Below are 18,274 nucleotides of genomic sequence, written 5' to 3'. Positions count from 1 at the left end.
TTTAAGGGCTCTCTGGGCATAACTAAAACACGGGAAATGGTGAACTATATATCTCAGGAGTTCCGGATTAACGTCCATTTCTCGGTTGCTACTTCGTTACTCTTCTAGTTTTAGTTATGTCGGAATCACTTCCAATATTTCATGAATTGGTTCAGGAATATACTAAAGAAAATTTAAAGCATATGAGGGAACATAGAAACTGTTTAAATCGTCTTTCAGTTATATCGCTGAAAGATCATTAAACTGTTAAATTGGAAATTTGCGGTCCAACGTAGTAAAAACGTTACCCCTTTGTAAGGTGTGAAATGAGCCAACATGGGATTCATTTTCCAGAACTGTATAGTTGGATATTTGTCACACCAGATTGTTTTATGTTTAAACAATATCTTTAATTTAAAGTACATTTGACTAAAGATTTCTCTTTTTCCCCTATCGTTTGTGTCTTACATTTGCAGTATGTATGCCTTAAAAGGCTTATCGTTGTTGAACAGCTCTAGGTTTCTAGGAGATGTCTTCTGTCGGATATCTTGGTGGAGCAGGAATCATTTCATTATAAAATAGACCAATCAGACAAGCACAATGACATCTGCACTCAGCAATTGCCTGCCATAGCTGAAGCTATTGGCAGGTGCATCGTGGAAACCGATTTAGAACTAAAGGCGAGAAATCTGTTCAGCCAGCCAAACCCTAATAAATGTGGTGCTAACATTCATTCATCACTCGGAACTTCTCGTTTATGCACAAAAAGTCTAACAGTATCACGAATGATTACGATTCTTCACAATTCAAAGCTACCAGACCAAGCAGGATTGTATGGGTTCAAGAAAAGCATTAAGTTGGTCAAAAGCTTCAAGCTTCAACCTATCGTCTGTCGTACTTGTCGCCTGGGTAATATTTTCCATCAAATCATTCAAAGGCGATAATATAGCCTGACCATAGAACACATATTTTCCATACTAATACATGCAAGACAATTACTCTTAGTCGAGTTTTAGTTTTCTGCAGACGGCGTGGCTAAGAGGACAAGAAATCTAGATTCTAGAACTCGCAACTCCGAGGAAAATACTCAAGCAGACGAGAAATGGGGCTCCCACAACTCACTTGCCGTGTTTTAGTAGTTACCCATTTCTGTTCCCCTAGTATAGTTAGCCCCGGTTTTATACCAAGATTCATTCATACATGCAACTGAGAATTCGCTACCTAATTTCTGTGGAGAAAAGAGAATAAAAATAAAAGAATGATGCAGATAATAAAAAATTTTATGTTCTGATGTTAATTTGTGCAAAAAATAAAATAAAAAATATATAAATTGTTTCAATGTGCTTTTTCCGATTGTCGTCGTATATTATCATGTTTTTTCAGAGATGCTTTTTGATCTTCACATTCTTGTGTAAATATTGGCGAAAACGAGGAGAACTAGACTTAAACGAGAAAACCATTAGTTCGCATGTGTCCTACTTAATCGAAGATCAAGGGTTTGTTTGAATTTCAAATTTCTGCCCGTTGAAGTATCGATTGAATTTCCAACTCGTGCTCGATAGATAGGGACGAACTCATGGAGCAGTTATAATGGAATTGAATCCTAGTCTCATATGACGTACATATAAGACGCTGTCTCAACCCCCTGGACGAAAAAATAAAGAAAATATATTTAAACTAAGCTGCTGGCCTGCTGTGCTACTACTATCAGCCCCTCGTGCATTCGGTGTGCCCTATCTGCTTGCTGATGCTTCAGTTTGTGTTTGGTGACGATCGTACTCTGTAAAGTTGGCCAGCATAGGTAAAACCTATTGTTTCTTTTTTGGGGGTTGACTGGTAATTTATTGTTAGATCTGTAAGCGAAGATTTATCTTTGGAGAAGATAATAGGTCGGTGAATTTTCAAAACCAAAACGAATATGTTGAGAAATGTGTGAATATAAGAGGGGGTGATACCGGTCTAGGGTATCGTTAGTGGTGGCGTTTTGGGCGCCATTTCGTTCATCGTTTCTCCAATAGTCTGGTGGAGAAAAGAAGATTGATATTTTATCTCCAGTCTACTCACCTGATGTAGTCGCTCTAAGTAATGCATGGATTGATGACACTCCGTAATTTGACAGGAAGTTCGAATTAAAAGCGACATTCGGTCATACTTTTGGTCCCACCCACCACAGATGCTCGTTAGAAAAAACGTTGTCAGCAGATTGGGTCTTCTGTGATCTCTTTCTGTAACACTATTTTGCCATAAGAGTTAAAGGGTTACAAAGCGATGGCACAGTCTACACCAACAGGAAATATCACAAATATTTGGATCCAGGATGCCAATGGTATGTCAGAGTTTTGACTGATAAATATTTTAAAAAGTTATTCCTAGAATCAACGTCAATCAACTGTCTTGTGTAATTCAGGTCAGCCCCAGATGATAAAAGTAGTGCATGCTACTGCTGGCAAAGGTGTCCCAGTGTCTATGGCCTCTGGAGCAGTGAGAGCTGTATTAAGATCAAATGTGAGCCAAGATACAGACCAAATTTCAAACACTGTGAATATGCCAATAATTCTGTTTTCACTTCTTAGGGGACTGTTTTGGCTGCCACACCTCAAATGCTACAATCACTTGGTAGGGTGGCAAGAGCACCTGTTCCCCGTGGGCAGGTAGCAGCTGGTCAAATTCTAGCAATACCATTATCTTCTGGAAATGGGTCCACTCAGAGCAACAAAAATACTGCTGTGCAATTGCCTGTAGTACCTGTTGTGCTCAGCACTCCTCAACGTTTAAACCAGCAGCAACAACAGGGGAAAAATTTCATTTCACCAATTCTTGATCATAGTGGTTCACGTAAAAGACAGGATCCTGACCATGATCATGGTTCTGAGAGGTAATTTTCTAACTTGATGTTTTCCTCATTGTTTTCTACAGATATATTGAAACAAATTTATCTTAGTAAACGACGTAAGGTAGACAAAGGAGGGAAAGGTTTACGCCATTTTTCCATGAAGGTGTGTGAAAAAGTTCAGAAAAAGGGTACCACGACGTATAATGAGGTCGCCGATGAACTTGTAGCTGAATTCACCGATCCCTCTCGTTGCACCTCACCTGCTGACCAAGTTAGTTTCTTTCAATTTAACCGATTTATATTCGAATGGAATTTAATTGTTCTCTCCTTATATCACTATTCCAGTATGACCAAAAAAATATCCGGCGTCGAGTTTATGATGCCTTAAACGTGTTAATGGCCATGAACATTATATCGAAGGAAAAGAAAGAAATAAAGTGGCTTGGTTTACCTACAAACTCGTTGCAAGAATTCCAGGCTCTGGAAGCAGAGAAGCAACGTCGTTTAGAGAGGATTAAGCAGAAGACACAACAGCTACAAGAATTAGTCCTTCAGCAGATCGCCTTCAAGAGCTTGGTTGTTCATATTTAGTTGTAAAAAAAAACAAAAAAAAAATAACCCTTTTTATTAATATACTTTTTGATTTCAGGTCCAAAGAAACAAGCATAATGAGCGTCTGTACGGTGGTCCTGCCAGTAATTCAACCATACAGCTACCCTTTTTGGTCGTTAATACTAGCAAGAAGACAGTGATTGACTGCTCTATATCTAGCGATAAGATGGAGTATCTCTTCACCTTTGATGATACTTTCGAAATTCATGACGATATTGAAGTACTCAAACGAATGGGCATGGCTCTTGGGCTTAACGAAGCTACTTGCACTGAAGAGAATCTCGCAAAGGTTAATCAAATAGTTATTAAGAAACAATATATGTGAATTCTCATATTTCCTGTTTTAGGCCAAATCTTATGTTCCAAAAGCATTGGAACACTATGTAGATCAGTTGGCCAGCGGTCAGGCCGAACCGCAGTGGCCAGAAGATGTCAATCCTGTGGTTAAGGAAACCTCCGATCATTTTGCGAATCAAGGAGTTCGAGCAGTTACACCAACAGCATCTGTCTCAACAGGTTTCTCAGACTCCGAAGACGATGACGTTGATGAGGATGAAGACAATTCTGATGTAGAAATCAATTGAAGGGTCGATGATTCTACCATGGCGTTGTCTCATTGCTTCTGCCGCTTCACGTGCGGCTGTCCTCGCTGATTGGATGCATTTCTTTTCGCTTGTTCTTGGTTCAGTGTTAACCTTTCCTTAGAACCTCCATTTTCAATGTCGCCAATTTAAGCCAAGTGAGAGTATCCATCAATGATTTCGTCTTATCATCCGCGCGCGCATGTGTATTAAATGACGTAGTGCTCTTGTCGGTAAAGAAGACCGCATCGACAACTGGAAACATTGGAAACTCAGGTGATGATAATTTGCTAAAGTGCCTGTCGATGTCTTTTTGAGTAGAAGTGAGGTTTCATTGTCGATAACAGTTTTTTCGTTCATATTTGTTTCCCGTCGTACAAACAGTGTCGCTCGTTATTTTCGTCTATTAAATGTTCATATCTTGTTCATTCATCTCGTTAGAAAAACACGGGATTGTCCGCATCATTAGTCTCAACGGCTATAAACTATTCCATTTCAATGTGCCCTACCTTAAAGGGTATTTATTGCAAACTTCACAATTGTATTACATTCATTTCATGAGTACACAAAAAAATTATGTTTTGGTTATCTTATGCAAGATCATCATCATCACACAAATCTGCAAATCCTATAAAACACAAAATAAAACCTTAATTTCATTTTTCATTTAGTTGTTATATGTTTGATACCATTGTAGAAATCACCATGAACAGCTTTCTCATTTGACGTTAAATCAACTATCATGCCTGATGGGCCAGCTGATTGCTAAACATTGCAAAGAATGATGAGAATAGGTCAAAATACTTTTGAAAATTAGTCTAAATATTATGAAGGTTGATGTAAAAGGTCAAAATACAATTGAAAACCAGCACAATGAACAAAGCATTTGCAATACGATGAATTGTAGGAATAAATCCCTGAATCTCACATGCTAATAGTATTAGATCAAAGCAAAGACTGGATGGCTCAGAACCTAGGCAACTCACAGTTGTAGGTTTGTTTAGTTAATTCTGGTAAAACTACGTATAATATCGAAAACACCAACGATTAGTCTTAGTATTCACGTTAACGTACCTCATCGAGATCCATGTAGCTGCCAGCGCCTATATAGCAAAAAAGTACAATATTTCGATTAATCCATCGTATTTCTAATGCCTATTGCATTCTACAGACCTTCAGGGAACATTTCATCGACTACTACACTTGGTTTCATGGTAAAGCTTTACGTGGGGTCAGATGATGGTTGAATGTCTAAAACAAACAAATTCTAGAACTTCTAGTTTACTTTTTTAGTTCTCAGGGTTTCAGGTTTCGACTTCAAATAGTCGACTGCAACTCGTTGCTTTTTTTTTCACCGTTGCCAGTTTATTGTCCAACAGGCGTCATCAAATTCTCTAATCTCTATTTCTATATTTATCGTTTTTCGTCTATCCAGATTCCAGACTAGGAGATAGAAAGGAAAGTTTGATTTTGAAAACGAACGATATTTTTTACTTAAGTCTATTGGCTCGAGTATATCTACGGAGTGAAAAAACTTAAAAAAACTGTTTGTCTCAAATTTTTTTGTTAATGAATATTTTATCATGAATTTTACAGAAATGAATAGCTCTTTACGAGAGCTATCCATTTCTGTAAAATTTATTTGTTTCGGACTTATAGTTTTTTCGCAAAACATTATTTAAATTTTACGTATTATTGGGGGATGGGGATTACCCGAGACATGTGAAACCAAACCGACCTACCTTAAAAATTGTGAGTCGGTTTGCTACTTGAGTAACGGTTTTTTAGCGAATTTTTTGAAAAAATAGACAGTTCTAGAACTATCCATTTCTATTAATTATTTAAATTCTGAACTTACAGTTTACCGATTATAATTAATTAATTTCCATGAGACCCGTCAATCCACACTGACAGACTTGCCGTGATCGAAATCAATTTTCAATCGCGATCAAACTCAAACTCAAAAAATGATCGATCGATCAACTCATTTCTGCGCTCAAAATTTCTTATTCCACGCCATCTACTGATAATTTGTGGAAATATGCTCCCATAATTTAACTCACAATGTTTAACATTTTTTCGTTTTACTGTACATGTTCGTTTTATTCACCGCTAGATGGCGTATGAAAAATGAAAAATTGATCGCTAAAATGAGTTTGATCGGCGATCAACTCATTCTGAACTGAGTTGATCGCGCGATCAACTTATTTTGAAATGAGTTGATCGCGCGATCAACTTATTTTGAAATGAGTTGATCGCCGATCAAACTCAAAAAATTGATCGATTTGCAAGTCTGCACACTGACATAAACAACCAATATTCAATCGGTTTATTATTCGAGTAGATATTTTAAAGCAATAGTTTTTACAGAATTAGATAGCCCCCATTATGAGTTATCCATTTCTGTAAAATTTTTTATTTCGGAGTAATAGTTCTATCGATAGAAGCTATTTTAATTTCGTGTACTACTGGGACAAGAAGATTAACCCGAGACACGTTAAACCGCAGTAATACCACAGACTACGAAGTAGAAGTCTAGAAGACTATGATTCAACTTGGTCTGCGCGAGACGGTCTCGAAGGGTCGAGACCTTCACAACACAGTCTTCACCCGTGAACGGATTCAGATCCAAGTACGTTATTCCATGAAAACGGATGCCGCGAGTGGTGACCAACGGATTCGTTTCCCTTCACTGATGGGCAAGTAATCGCGCCACCTTTCCTCCGTACATGTGAGTATAATAGTTCGAAGGCGCTCAGATTTGAATCCATTCACGGAAGTATAAAGTCATGTTTCCTTTTTTGCAGAGTTTGAATGTTGAATTTCCGTTCACGGATTGTATTTCAATTTTCAGTGTTAAATTTGTATTACAAGTATTACAATGTTTACAGGATTTGTTTTCGTTTACGGATTGTTTACCTTATTTATACACGTGCCTAATTCTTAATTTTCATTAACCACTTAAAACTACTTAATTAATATTGATTGAATTGTTTTTTTCTCCAACAGTTGGTTTTCTTTTGGATTAAAATGCTTTTATCGGAAGAGCTTAAGGCAATAAAACAGATTTGCAGTACAACAGTTTTACGTGTATTAATTAATATTTAAGTTTTGCATGATTAGCAACAAGAAATTTGAAGAACTGAATCACTGAACTGATAATTACTGAAATAATGCCATTTAGTGTTATTTATTTTATACTGAATTAGAAATTATTAATAATCAATAATAGTTAAGTGATTTACGTTTAGTTTTCAATGGAAAAAGACGAAATTTTAACTGGCGCCAAAAAATGATGGCCGCCGTCGTGCTCTTTCACGATTGGTTCATACATATTTGATGATTCCTAATCTAAAACTATGTTTAATGACGTTTTTCTAAGTGTCATCGTGTTCCTCATGATAAGAGGATCACGAAAAGTACATTGTATATTAGTTTAAATGAAGAAAATTATCCGAACGGTGTACGAAAAGTTGGGTGTGTATCTACGTCATCCCCCCTCCTCCCCCAAATTTGGCAAAATTGAATAATTTATTGTATCCAAACGAAAGGTGCCATCATTATGAATTTTATGGCAATCGATAGCTATCATTAAGAGCTTTCGATTTCCGTAAAAAAAAAATATATTAATATGGAAAAAAATCCTATCATAATGAAAAAATTTCCGTTTTATCGGCTAAACCGAGATATGCGTTACAGCGAAAAAACGGAAATTTTTTCATTATGATAGGATTTCTTTTCTTATGCCCGCATTTGGTTGCGCAACAAAGTTTTTTTTCATTTCCATTTTTTCTGTTCTTATAAAGCGTTTTAATACAAAGATCGAATAATAACACAACAATCTTATCTATTTTAACATTTAATTTTAATAATCTTTAAAACAAATAAATAACCCTAATCTGTAGTAATCCCTTATATGTCTAGATTCTAGCCGTAAGAAGAAAACCGGATGTCCTTCGCATGTCTAACGGCGTTGTCTAGGGCGGTAAAAAAAATTAAAAAAAAAACATCCGTCGGACATTCAAATCGGATTTCGGGCTGTCCGGCGGATGTCAACAGGATATACGTAATATCCAACCTCGACATCTGGCGGACATCCGACGGACTGACTTGTGCTACGTGGGGCGTCAATGAACAAACCGAAACGCAACACTTACCAAGGATACCAACTGCTTACACGTTGATCATCAATCAAAAGCTGACAGCTACTTGGAAAGGGTGGACATGCAAACAATGGACGAAAACAAAGAAAATAACTGAATCGTTTTAGATTGGATCCTTCGACACCGTGTACTCTCAAGAAATAAAACTAATAACACCTCTGGAATGCTGGCAAATGGTAAACGATAAAAAAATGTGGTGAAAACAACATGCAGGTTGGACCAAATGGGCTCAGTTTCACTGCCACCCCTACAGGTGAAAGGAAATGGTACGCAACAAGGAGTACCATACTCTCAACTGTATAGCAGAACAAGTAACGCTACGTCAGGAAAAACCTGACCAACCGGTCGAGAGCCCATTCGGTTTATTACACACAACTCAACAGGAAGGCCAGTTCACCCTTTATCAGAACATCAATGTGTGGGGTAAAAGAACAACAAGCAATTCGTATTCCCAAACTTTACTAAAAGGAAATGGTTACCTCGAGATTCATCGTTCACCAGAAAACAACAACTTCAGTCGCCTCTATGACGACAATTGACAGCTAGAGATATCCTTCTTCAATAAGGCGGATAAAGATCTTGTAGCAGTCGGATATAAAGTAATTGGAATACCCCTGACATACCTGACATTTCCTGCAGATACACCAAAAATACTTTACGAAATGTTCAAGAACACAATCGCAACATGCCTTCAAAATACCAACCTTGCTTCAACAGTATGTGAAGACTACAGAGAACTGTATAAGTCCAGGTCACAACGTTCTCTTCTTCAAGAAGCCCACTTTCTTTTCAACACCCATTTCCAAGACAAACAACTTTGGATTCGCCTCTACAGCATTTCTTACGCCTGGGGAACTATAAGATTGACGCATAAGAAACCAAAAATAATCAATAAAGATGGAAAAATCATACAAAAGGATGCAACAATCAACATTACTTACGAGTCTGGAAGCAGAAATCCTTTAATAACGTACAGTTAAGTTTCAAATGACGACCCTCTCCCACCAGGATCGAAATGTCAATACATTGTCGATCAAACAATACGCGTACAAAACACTTATATTTGCATCACGGAAACAACAAACTACTACGTATTTGCTGCAACCTGGGGCCGAAGTCTGAACTTGGCTTGAGCGTCAATCCAGATTGGCCTCCATTGGCTTTACATGGCCATCCAGATTGGCTTGACGCTCAAGCCAAGTTCAGACTACGGTCCCTGTTCAGAAGAATCAACTAGATGGATATTAGAAAAAGAGAACAGCTACCTAATTTCTCAAGAATCAGAAATGTGTCTTTTTATACTGAACATTGAAGGTTAAGATGGGAGAGGTTTATGGTCACTTTCACTTAACAGTTAGCCTAAAGGAAGATTGAGTACGTGATGACCTTCCTACTGGGTGGGGTGCTGTTGCTAGGTGGGGTTGTAGCTGCCTGTCACAACACACTGGATTTCTTCTTGTAATTATTTCATTTTTTAACTATGTATTAAGATTTTAATTATATTTATCTATTCCCCAATTTGTGCAAATTATTTCAAAATTCTAGCGTTTTCCTAGCATTCAACTAAAAAAAGTTAAACCTTGATAGATTTACCTTGGTAAAGCTAGAAGGCTATGCCGTGGTTATTATGGGTCCCAAACTGTTTATTGTTTCCCCAGGGGTTCCAGCCAGGTGGCGATTGGCTGCGAATTGGACAGAATTTTTGCGTGCAGAAACGGGAACTTTTTCGTTTTAATTTTTTTTGTTTTATTCGCCGTCTAAAACTACGTGCCCTAGGCCTGTTTCGAAATCTGTAGGTTTCTTTGTTAATTTAAATTTTTTTTTTTGTTTGATCAAAATTCAATTTCAGTCTTATAAGTCGGGCTGTGATTGGTTGGTGAATTCAGGGAACCTACTGTGTCACGAATGTTCTTTTTTTGGTGAAATTTTCCTTCTGTTCGATTCTCCATGTAAAACTGTATTGTTTAAGGTATTTTTCGTGATGAAAGGTTGGTTAGTTAATTTTTAATTTGTGTATGTTTAGAAATGGCGAGGGCGGCTGTCGTTTGTCATTTGTTTTATTAGCATTTTAAGAACAATGAAGTCAGCCGTGAAAACTGCTTGTACGAGTCTTGAACTACTTGATGGAGTCTTGGACACAAATGAGATTTTCGCATTTGTGGAAAACGCGCAACGCAGGATTTTTTACTGGTCTATAACGGATTTAGGTGTGCAATAGCTGTTTAAACACCACGCCCCTACTGGCCGGGGGGAAATAGACAGTTTTGTCCCTAGCGCCCCCCGGCAGGCGGGGGAAATAGCACATTTTGACATTAGCGACCCCCGACTACCGGGGGAAAATAGGTGGGACCATATATGTATATATAGCCATGGACTACTCTAACTAAAGGACGGGACTCTTTCCCTATCTCGCCTTGTTAAAGAGTGTCGTTGTGGGCTATTTTCACGATAAAATAAAGAATACACCATTAAATGCAGCTTTAAAAGGCGATTGTAACCATAAAATTTTTTCTTTATAAAACGAATTATTTAAGAAGATATTGCGATTTTAATTTTGGTAGGAGGGAGAATTAGGCGGGCCGCCGGTGCCATCTATCAACCAAAAATGGTAAGTTCTTGCTGATTGACAACTGAACTCGAAATTGTCGGGTGCCATCTATCAACTAAAATCGCATGATCTTGCTTGATTGACAACTGAACTTGAAATTGTAGCAACTTGGTCTCCGCGAGACGGTCTCGAAGGGTCGAGACCGTCACCCGTACATCCCAGTGGGACTATCCCGGCCCTCTGATTGGCTCTCTTCACCCTTACATCCTTCTATGTCTTTCTGCTTTTCGCTCCCACATTTTCCTGATGTAGGGGAGACTGGAGTAAGCAGGGACGGTTTTCGTTTTCCCCCTATATCTCCCAAACTAATCATTAAATTAATTTATTATTTTGTTTTTATGTATTCCATACGGTAATGTACCCCCCATATTTTTTATATAATTTAATAATAAACCATTTTCCCATATAAGACCTTTAAAGTTTTCTTAGATTTGTGGGAGGAGCCTATTTTGAGGGGTAAGTGAGGACACTAGGGTGGGTGGTGATGGACGTCCTCCGTTTTCGCCTTAAAATTCATTAAAACAATTTGTAAAAATTGAAATAGCGTCCCACTGCATAGACTCTATAAGTTAATAAACGTTTCAATTTGATTATTGTGTTAATAAAAAAAATTTCTTATATGATAAAAAACCCTTATTACAAGATAGGTGGGGGTTGGGCTTATTGTAATCGATTAATATGCTGAATAATCGACTGCTTGTGATCATTGTAAGGAACAGTAATGGCGTCATGAGCTCGGTGATGATTGATGGGCTTGAAGGCCAAACCCGCCCACTAATGTCCCATTTTAGTCAAAAACAGCTGTCCCGATTTCCCGATAAAGACTATTTTTTTAAAACGTTAATATTAGCTACAGTAATTGATCGAAAATTATTATTTTGGTTTTTAACAATAAAGAAATGATTAAGCTTCATTTCCATATTAAATTTACATGCCATTTGCGATTATTTTTTTCTAGAAACATTAAATGGCGGAGAGAAAATTTACTAAAAAAAACCGTTTTTTAGTTTTGTTAATAACTGATACAGTTATTGACAAAACTCAACCAAATTTCATGCCAAAGTAGATTGTATGTATCTAAATAACATACTAAAAAAATTTTTAATTTTATTAAAATCTACTATTTTTCCCCCTACTGTCTCTCTTGACCCGGTGTCCCGGCATACTCCAGTCTCCCCTACACAGTGTGGTTTTCCGTGGGGCTGCCGCTTTGATTTGTTTGTTTCTTTCGTGTATTTTTATTATTTACATTTATTGTTTGTTCTTTATTAAGTTTTACAAATACAATATTTTTACTTACATTAATTGTTTTTTTCATTTTATATAATAGATTGAATTAATTACCGGTGTGTTTTCTTAAATTAGTGTAAATTGTCATCCCATGGCCCTTGGGTTGGCTGTTCCAAAACCCGATCTTGTAATGATCGGGAAAACTATAAGTCCAAAACTTAAAAAACTTATAGGAATGGATATATCTGGATAAGATCTGTCCATTTCTGCAGAAATATTGCTTAAAAACTACTTATTGGAAGAGTAACCCGATTTGCCATTTTTCCGGTAGGTCGGTGCGGTTTAGCGGGTATCTTGTAATCCCCACCCCCGAATAATACTTAATATTTAAATAATTTTTTGCGGGAAAACTATAAGACCAAAATTAATAAAGTTTACAGAAATGGATAGCTCTTATCATATCAAGAGCTATCCATTTCTGTGAAATAGTTGAGACAATTTTCATAAACAAAAAAATTTTGGGCAAGAACTTTTTTGTAGTTTTTGCGCTCTAGAGATATACTCGATCCTATAGACTTAAGTAAAAATTTTCATTGTTTTTGAAACTTTTTAGTGTATGAATATTTTTTCATAAATTATAGAGAAATAGATAGCCCTTATCAAGAGCTATCCATTTATATAAAATTTATTAATTTTGGTCCTATAGTTTCCCCGAAAAAAGTTATTTAAATTTCCCGTATAGAGCAGTAAAACATCCTACGTTGCACGTTCTCCACAAATGCGAAAATCTCATTTGTGTCCAAGTTGGTCTGCTGCGGCTGCAGCGTCTTATGGAGAAACCAACTTCTTCATGTTAAAAAATAAGTTTTCATAAATATAATTAAGATTTTCCCCCTTTTCTTCCTAGCAGAGGGTACCCTATTCATTTTTTCATTTCCCAATTTTTTTTCTAGCCCTAATTCTATCTGGTTTATTTTTATTTAGCTATTGTTTGTGAATGGTTTGTTGTTCATCCCCTTGTAGCAGACGAATTTCTGGCAGCAAAGGAAATTCTTCGGCTAAAAGAGACGAGCAACTTACAAACAAAAATAAAATAAAAATAAAGTAGATAGAACTGGAGCTAGAAAAAAATATTGGGAAATTAAAAGATGAATAGGGTACCCACTGCTAGGAAGAAAAGGGGGAAATCTAAATTATAGTTATAAAAACTTGATTTTTAACGTGAAGAAGATGGTTTCTCCATAAGACGCTGGGGAAGATTTACCAGACACAAATGAGATTTTCGCATTTGTGGAAAACGCGCAACGCAGGATGTTTTACTGCTCTTTTACTGGGAGATGAGGGTTAACTTAGACCCACTAAACTGCACCGACCTACCTGAAAAATAACGAAGCGGTTTACTTCTCCAATAAGGAAATTTTGAGCAATATTTTTACAGAAATGGATAGATCTTATCAAGATATATCCATTCCTATAATTGTTAAAACTTTTGGACTTATAGTTTTCCCGATTGTCCCAAAATCGGGTGTTGAAACCGTTTTTCTCAAGCCCGCACCAACCCAGTTGCCCATGAGAGTTCATTCACAATAATTCTGATGGAAACACACCGATGTTTAATTCATTCCTGTTTTATAAATTGAAAAGCGATTTAATAAAGGTATAAGTAGTGTAATAGCATAAATTAATAAATTAAAAACAAAAAACGAACAATAACGAAAAAATATTCATACACAAAAAAGTTAAAAAAAAATTTATATTGTTACTTAAGTCTATTGGATCTAGTATATATATCTAGAGCGCAAAAACTACAAACAACGTCTTGTCCAAAATTTGTTTGTTTATGAAAATTATGTTAATTATTTTACAGAAATGGATAGCGCTTACTAAGAGCTATCCATTTCTGCAAAATTTATTAATTTTTTCCTTATAGTTTTCCAGCAATAAATTATTGAAATATGACGTATTTTTATGAGGGGGGTTCCTTTGACCCGCTAAACCGCACCGACCTACCCGTAAAATGGCAAAGCGGTTTACTTTCCTAATTCGTACACCCTAAGCAAAACTTTTGCAGAATTGGATAGACCTTATCAAGATTTATCCATTCCTATAAGTATTAAAACTTTTGGACATATAGTTTTCCCGATTCTCCCAAAATCGGGTTTTGAACCTTTTTTCTCCGACCCGCACCAACCCAATTGCCCGTGGATGACAATTCACAATAGTTATAATGAAAACACACCAATATTTAATTTATTCCTGTGCTATAAAATTTAAAACGATATAATGAAGATACAAATAGTTTATTAACAAAATAGTAAGTTAGAAACAATAAATATAAACATAAATAATCATAAATAAATAAACATGAAAAACAAACAAATGAAGGCGGCAGCCCGATTACTCCACACACGCCACAGCCCCACAGGCCACACACCACAAGCAGAAGGGGTGGAGGGGCTATAGGGTGAGGAGAGGGAGAGAGCCAATCAGAGGGCCGGGATAGTCCCACTGGGATGTACGGGTGACGGTCTGGACCCTTCGAGACCGTCTCGCGGAGACCAAGTTGAATTGTAGAAAGAAAACAAGCAATGAGTTAGGATTTTTGGCTCCCAGATGGCACCGGCGGCCCGCCCAATTTCCCTATTTTCTGATAGAAAATATTTAATATCTCTTTAAAGGTTAATTTTCAATATAGGGACATTTGGTAAGTCAATAATTATTTTTTAAAACTGAATTTAATAAAAAATTTAAAAAAATTACATGGGTGGCATAGGAAATGTCGAAGAGTCCCGTCCTTTAGTTAGAGTAGTCCATGATATAGCCCGGTCCTCAAAAATCGAAAAAATTCGAGAAGGCAGAATGTTACCAGCATTTGAATACACATCAAAATTGATAAAAAAGAAAAAATAGAAAAGTAAAACTAGTCAAGTGACAGATAAATTGAATCTATGTAAGCTTTATTTTAACAAACTATCTGGAATAATATTTACAGTGAAGTTTAGAGTTCTTTTGCAGCTTCACACATAATGAATCTAAATTACTTTAGATTATCCAAGAAATCTTTAGCTTCATTGATCTTAGCAGCCAAATATGGTGAACCTCCCCTATCTGGATGATTTGCAAGCATGATTCTTTTATGGGCTTCTTTTACTCTAATTTTGTTGGCTGTAGGTGATATTCCAAGTATCAAGGATGCTTCTCGTTTGGACATTTTTGCATCAAAGCCACCCTTGTAGTATCGGCTTCCAAGTAAAGACTATAAAGATAGAAGTCATAAGATCAAAATTAGAACATCATTTAGTATTCAGGTTATGAACGTGGAACAAATAAATTTCCCTAAATAGATCAATTGTACCTCGGAATCCATAGGGAACTGCTTGAGTATTTCGTTAAATTTTGTCGTCACTGTGGGAGCAGACCGTAGAATCATACGACCAGCAAATCCAACAGCAGCCAGACCAAGGCCAGCAACTATCGCCGAAGATGCCTGTAAAAAGAATAAATTAAGCCGTTGTATAAATATGAAGCTTTATCATAAATTATTCTTGTAGAACGGATCATTTTTACCATTGATGGGCAGATAGGAATAATGCCTAAGAAGATGTGTTTTCCTTCCTACCTCACGTTGTCCGTAACGCGTAGTCTGTATTAAGAAGTATGGAACTCATGTACGTTTCTAGCAATAGATGGCTTTGAACTTTGTTTATATGGCACGTAAGCTTTTCTGATTGGTCCACATCTATAAGCAGACAAAATCAGAGAAAATCGAAGTGATGATGTGTGTTTCTCTTCAATCTTCTTTTCTGTTCTGAAGTGGTCTTTTGTTTCTTCCCAAAGCTTGTCGTGTTAGATCAGAATGATAACTTTAAAAATCGCTGATTGGGGTCCACCGCCTATACAAATCTACTCAGTGTTTATTTGTCTAATTAGCAGCGGGATCCTTGCAGGCAAGCCGGTTTCCTTACTTTTCGAGAATTTTCATTCTCTCATAAGCTTTGCATCTAAATTCTTCATTCTCTATTTAGTTAATGGCAATGTTAATCCGTCAGAAATCGAAAAACATTTAGAGCTTGGAAAAGAAATGATGGCTAGGGGCCAACTCCAAGATGCACTTACCCATTTTCATGCTGCACTTGAAGGAGACCCTACTAACTACTTAACGTTGTACAGAAGAGCCACTGTTTACCTTGCACAGGGAAGGGCAAGAGCTGCCCTAGAAGATTTAAACCGTGTTCTTGAAATTCAACCAGAATTTATCCAAGCCAGAGCTCAGAAGGGAAATATCCTGATGAAACTTGGGCGTCTGGATGAGGCACATATTGAGTTAGAAAAAGTTGTAAGTCAAAATATTTTAAATGGTTATCATCATACACTAAAAGTATTGTATTTTGAGTAGCTTAAGAAAGAACCTGCAAACATGGAAGCAAACAAGAATTATTTAGCAATTGAAACTTTGAAGAAAAGCTACATGCAGGCTCGAATGTTTTTCAGTGACAAGGACCACCATCATGCCATTGACATCTTGACTCAAATTATAGAAGTATGGTTCCTTCAAATTAACTTGGTGTCTTTTTTAACAATAGTTTCTTGCTAATGCAGATTTGTCCATGGGATATTAGTTTACGAGAAATGCGCTCTGAGTGCTATCTTGCCATTGGGGAATCATCAAAAGCAATTTCAGATTTAAAAGCAGCCACGAAATTGATGTCGGATAACACGGGCGCATTCATGAAGCTGTCTAAACTGTATTATGCCTTAGGAGAGCCAGAGGAGTCTTTGAAGTAATTGCTCTTTTTATTCTTTTGACATTAGATAAAGTAGCTATCTTTTAATTGTTTTAAACAGTCAAATCAGAGAGTGTTTGAAACTTGACCCAGAACACAAAGAATGCTTCCCCCACTATAAGAAAGTGAAGAAAGTTGCAAAGCTTGTGCAGGATCTACAGGCTAGTGCCAATGACAATAATTACCAAGGATGCGTTGCATCTGCTAAAAAGGTAGTCTACCTATTTTATTTTGCAGGCAAAGGGACAAATAAATAATTGACAGATTAGGTTTTGAAAGTGGATCCGAGCGTACCAGAATTATTGTTTCTGGCTGAAGACAAACTCTGTCATTGTTATCTTCATTTGGGTGAGCATACAGAAAGTCTAGAGTTCTGTTCGTTAGCCTTGGCACGACATGCAGAGCCGAGGATATTTTGTGACCGAGCCGAAGACTATATCGCCCTGGATATGCTTGATGAATCTCAACAAGACTATTCTAAGGTAATTTTAGTAGTAATAATAATGTAAAAACTTTTGTTTAATATTTAACTTTATGAATATGAATGCTTCTTTATTTTACAAAAATATTGTATCAGGCGCTAGAAATTGAAGAATCGTTTGCACGTGCAAAGGAAGGTCTGCAGAAAGTTCAGAAACTTCAAAAACAAGCAAAGAAACGTGATTATTATAAGATACTCGGTGTTAAAAAGAATGCCAACAAACGAGAGATTATAAAAGCTTACAGGTAAGTAGTTAAAATTTAACTCTTACTACAAGCTTTTCTTTTATTCCTTGCAAATGTTTTATCTTGCATTTAGAAAACAAGCACAGCAATGGCATCCAGACAATTTTCAAAATGATGAAGAGTCTAGAAAAAAGGCAGAAAAGAAATTTATTGACATCGCTGCAGCTAAAGAGGTTTTGACGGATCCAGGTAGTTAACAATTAAAGTTGTTTGTTCACCTTGTAGGGATCTGATCAAACTCTTTTCATCACCAGAAAAGCGACAAAAGTACGACAACGGTGAGGATCCTTTGGATCCCGAATCCCAACAAGGCCAAGGCTTCAACCCTTTTCAACAAGGAGGATTCCATAATTTCCATGGTGGCCAGTTCAAGTTCCATTTTAATTAAGCAAATAAAAAAACAAAAGAAAATTAATAAAATAGCATGGCTCACTTTTGTGGAGTCGTAACAACCATTTTTGTCATAAAAGATCGTTTAGGTCTCGTCATCGTGGGTCATTGACATTTATCTTTTCTTGTTTGTTTGTTTTCTTTTTTGTTCTTTTTTCCTTTTTTTAACCTTACAATTTTCATCGATTCGGCATGCCTGTGAATTTTGTACATAGAACTTTTGGTATCTGATTAAATATTGATACTCAAACCCCCAGACTTAAAACCGCCGAATTTTTATTTTATTTTTTTACAGCAGTAGATATCTGAAAAAAAATTTTAGCTTAACTTTTCAGCGACATTTTTTTCAACAGTATGCTATCTTGCGG

The 18,274-nt window shown here is 36.6% G+C and overlaps 3 protein-coding genes and 2 long non-coding RNA genes across 6 annotated transcripts; 3 read left to right on the top strand and 2 right to left on the bottom strand.

Moving 5' to 3' along the window:
* The first annotated feature begins 1,786 nt into the window (after window positions 1–1,786).
* Window positions 1,787–4,504, top strand: LOC123466537 (transcription factor Dp-1-like). Of its 2 annotated transcripts, none has more exons than XM_045177069.1 (7): window positions 1,787–2,305; window positions 2,387–2,484; window positions 2,553–2,854; window positions 2,921–3,083; window positions 3,158–3,388; window positions 3,462–3,713; window positions 3,772–4,504. In XM_045177069.1, exons 1-7 carry the CDS (start codon window positions 2,248–2,250, stop codon window positions 4,006–4,008), a joined length of 1,341 nt encoding a protein of 446 aa, XP_045033004.1. In that variant the 5' UTR covers window positions 1,787–2,247; the 3' UTR covers window positions 4,009–4,504. The 2 variants fall into 2 exon arrangements, with proteins under 2 accessions (XP_045033004.1, XP_045033003.1); XM_045177068.1 differs by having other exon boundaries at window positions 3,158–3,391.
* Window positions 4,505–6,532: 2,028 nt separating this feature from the next.
* On the top strand, window positions 6,533–6,898 carry LOC123474673. The gene is made up of 2 exons (XR_006649594.1): window positions 6,533–6,736; window positions 6,813–6,898. It is a non-coding gene; the product is annotated as an uncharacterized LOC123474673 (long non-coding RNA).
* Window positions 6,899–8,276: 1,378 nt separating this feature from the next.
* Window positions 8,277–9,442, bottom strand: LOC116933702. The gene is made up of 3 exons (XR_004400247.2): window positions 9,110–9,442; window positions 8,873–9,023; window positions 8,277–8,801 (listed from the first exon to the last, which is right to left on the bottom strand). It is a non-coding gene; the product is annotated as an uncharacterized LOC116933702 (long non-coding RNA).
* Window positions 9,443–14,766: 5,324 nt separating this feature from the next.
* On the bottom strand, window positions 14,767–15,723 carry LOC123474672 (mitochondrial import inner membrane translocase subunit TIM14-like). Its single transcript, XM_045177071.1, has 4 exons — window positions 15,574–15,723; window positions 15,362–15,493; window positions 15,048–15,262; window positions 14,767–14,834 (listed from the first exon to the last, which is right to left on the bottom strand). The coding sequence occupies exons 1-4, from the start codon at window positions 15,574–15,576 to the stop codon at window positions 14,807–14,809; spliced, it is 378 nt and encodes a 125-aa protein (XP_045033006.1). The 5' UTR covers window positions 15,577–15,723; the 3' UTR covers window positions 14,767–14,806.
* Window positions 15,724–15,747: 24 nt separating this feature from the next.
* Window positions 15,748–18,164, top strand: LOC116933692 (dnaJ homolog subfamily C member 3). Its single transcript, XM_032941420.2, has 9 exons — window positions 15,748–15,953; window positions 16,032–16,342; window positions 16,403–16,546; window positions 16,606–16,787; window positions 16,852–17,002; window positions 17,060–17,272; window positions 17,368–17,516; window positions 17,590–17,705; window positions 17,771–18,164. The coding sequence occupies exons 1-9, from the start codon at window positions 15,863–15,865 to the stop codon at window positions 17,902–17,904; spliced, it is 1,491 nt and encodes a 496-aa protein (XP_032797311.2). The 5' UTR covers window positions 15,748–15,862; the 3' UTR covers window positions 17,905–18,164.
* Window positions 18,165–18,274: the final 110 nt, after the last annotated feature.

The sequence above is a fragment of the Daphnia magna genome, linkage group LG7, assembly GCF_020631705.1.
Source record: "Daphnia magna isolate NIES linkage group LG7, ASM2063170v1.1, whole genome shotgun sequence".
NCBI classification, from domain to species: domain Eukaryota; kingdom Metazoa; phylum Arthropoda; class Branchiopoda; order Diplostraca; family Daphniidae; genus Daphnia; species Daphnia magna.
Note: the sequence above shows the minus strand (reverse complement) of the source record. Positions and strands in the feature narration are given on the sequence as shown.

Coding starts and splice junctions, on each gene's coding strand:
- LOC123466537 (XM_045177068.1), top strand. CDS start 2,248: ATGGCACAGTCTACACCAACAGGAAATATCACAAATATTTGGATCCAG. Junction 2,306..2,386: donor TTGGATCCAGGATGCCAATG/GTATGTCAGAGT, acceptor TGTGTAATTCAG/GTCAGCCCCAGATGATAAAA. Junction 3,392..3,461: donor TCGCCTTCAAGAGCTTGGTT/GTTCATATTTAG, acceptor TTTTGATTTCAG/GTCCAAAGAAACAAGCATAA.
- LOC123474672 (XM_045177071.1), bottom strand. Junction 15,263..15,361: donor AGTTCCCTATGGATTCCGAG/GTACAATTGATC, acceptor CTATCTTTATAG/TCTTTACTTGGAAGCCGATA. Junction 14,835..15,047: donor GATTTCTTGGATAATCTAAA/GTAATTTAGATT, acceptor TCGATTTTTGAG/GACCGGGCTATATCATGGAC.
- LOC116933692 (XM_032941420.2), top strand. CDS start 15,863: ATGATAACTTTAAAAATCGCTGATTGGGGTCCACCGCCTATACAAATC. Junction 16,343..16,402: donor ATATTGAGTTAGAAAAAGTT/GTAAGTCAAAAT, acceptor TATTTTGAGTAG/CTTAAGAAAGAACCTGCAAA. Junction 16,788..16,851: donor GAGCCAGAGGAGTCTTTGAA/GTAATTGCTCTT, acceptor TGTTTTAAACAG/TCAAATCAGAGAGTGTTTGA.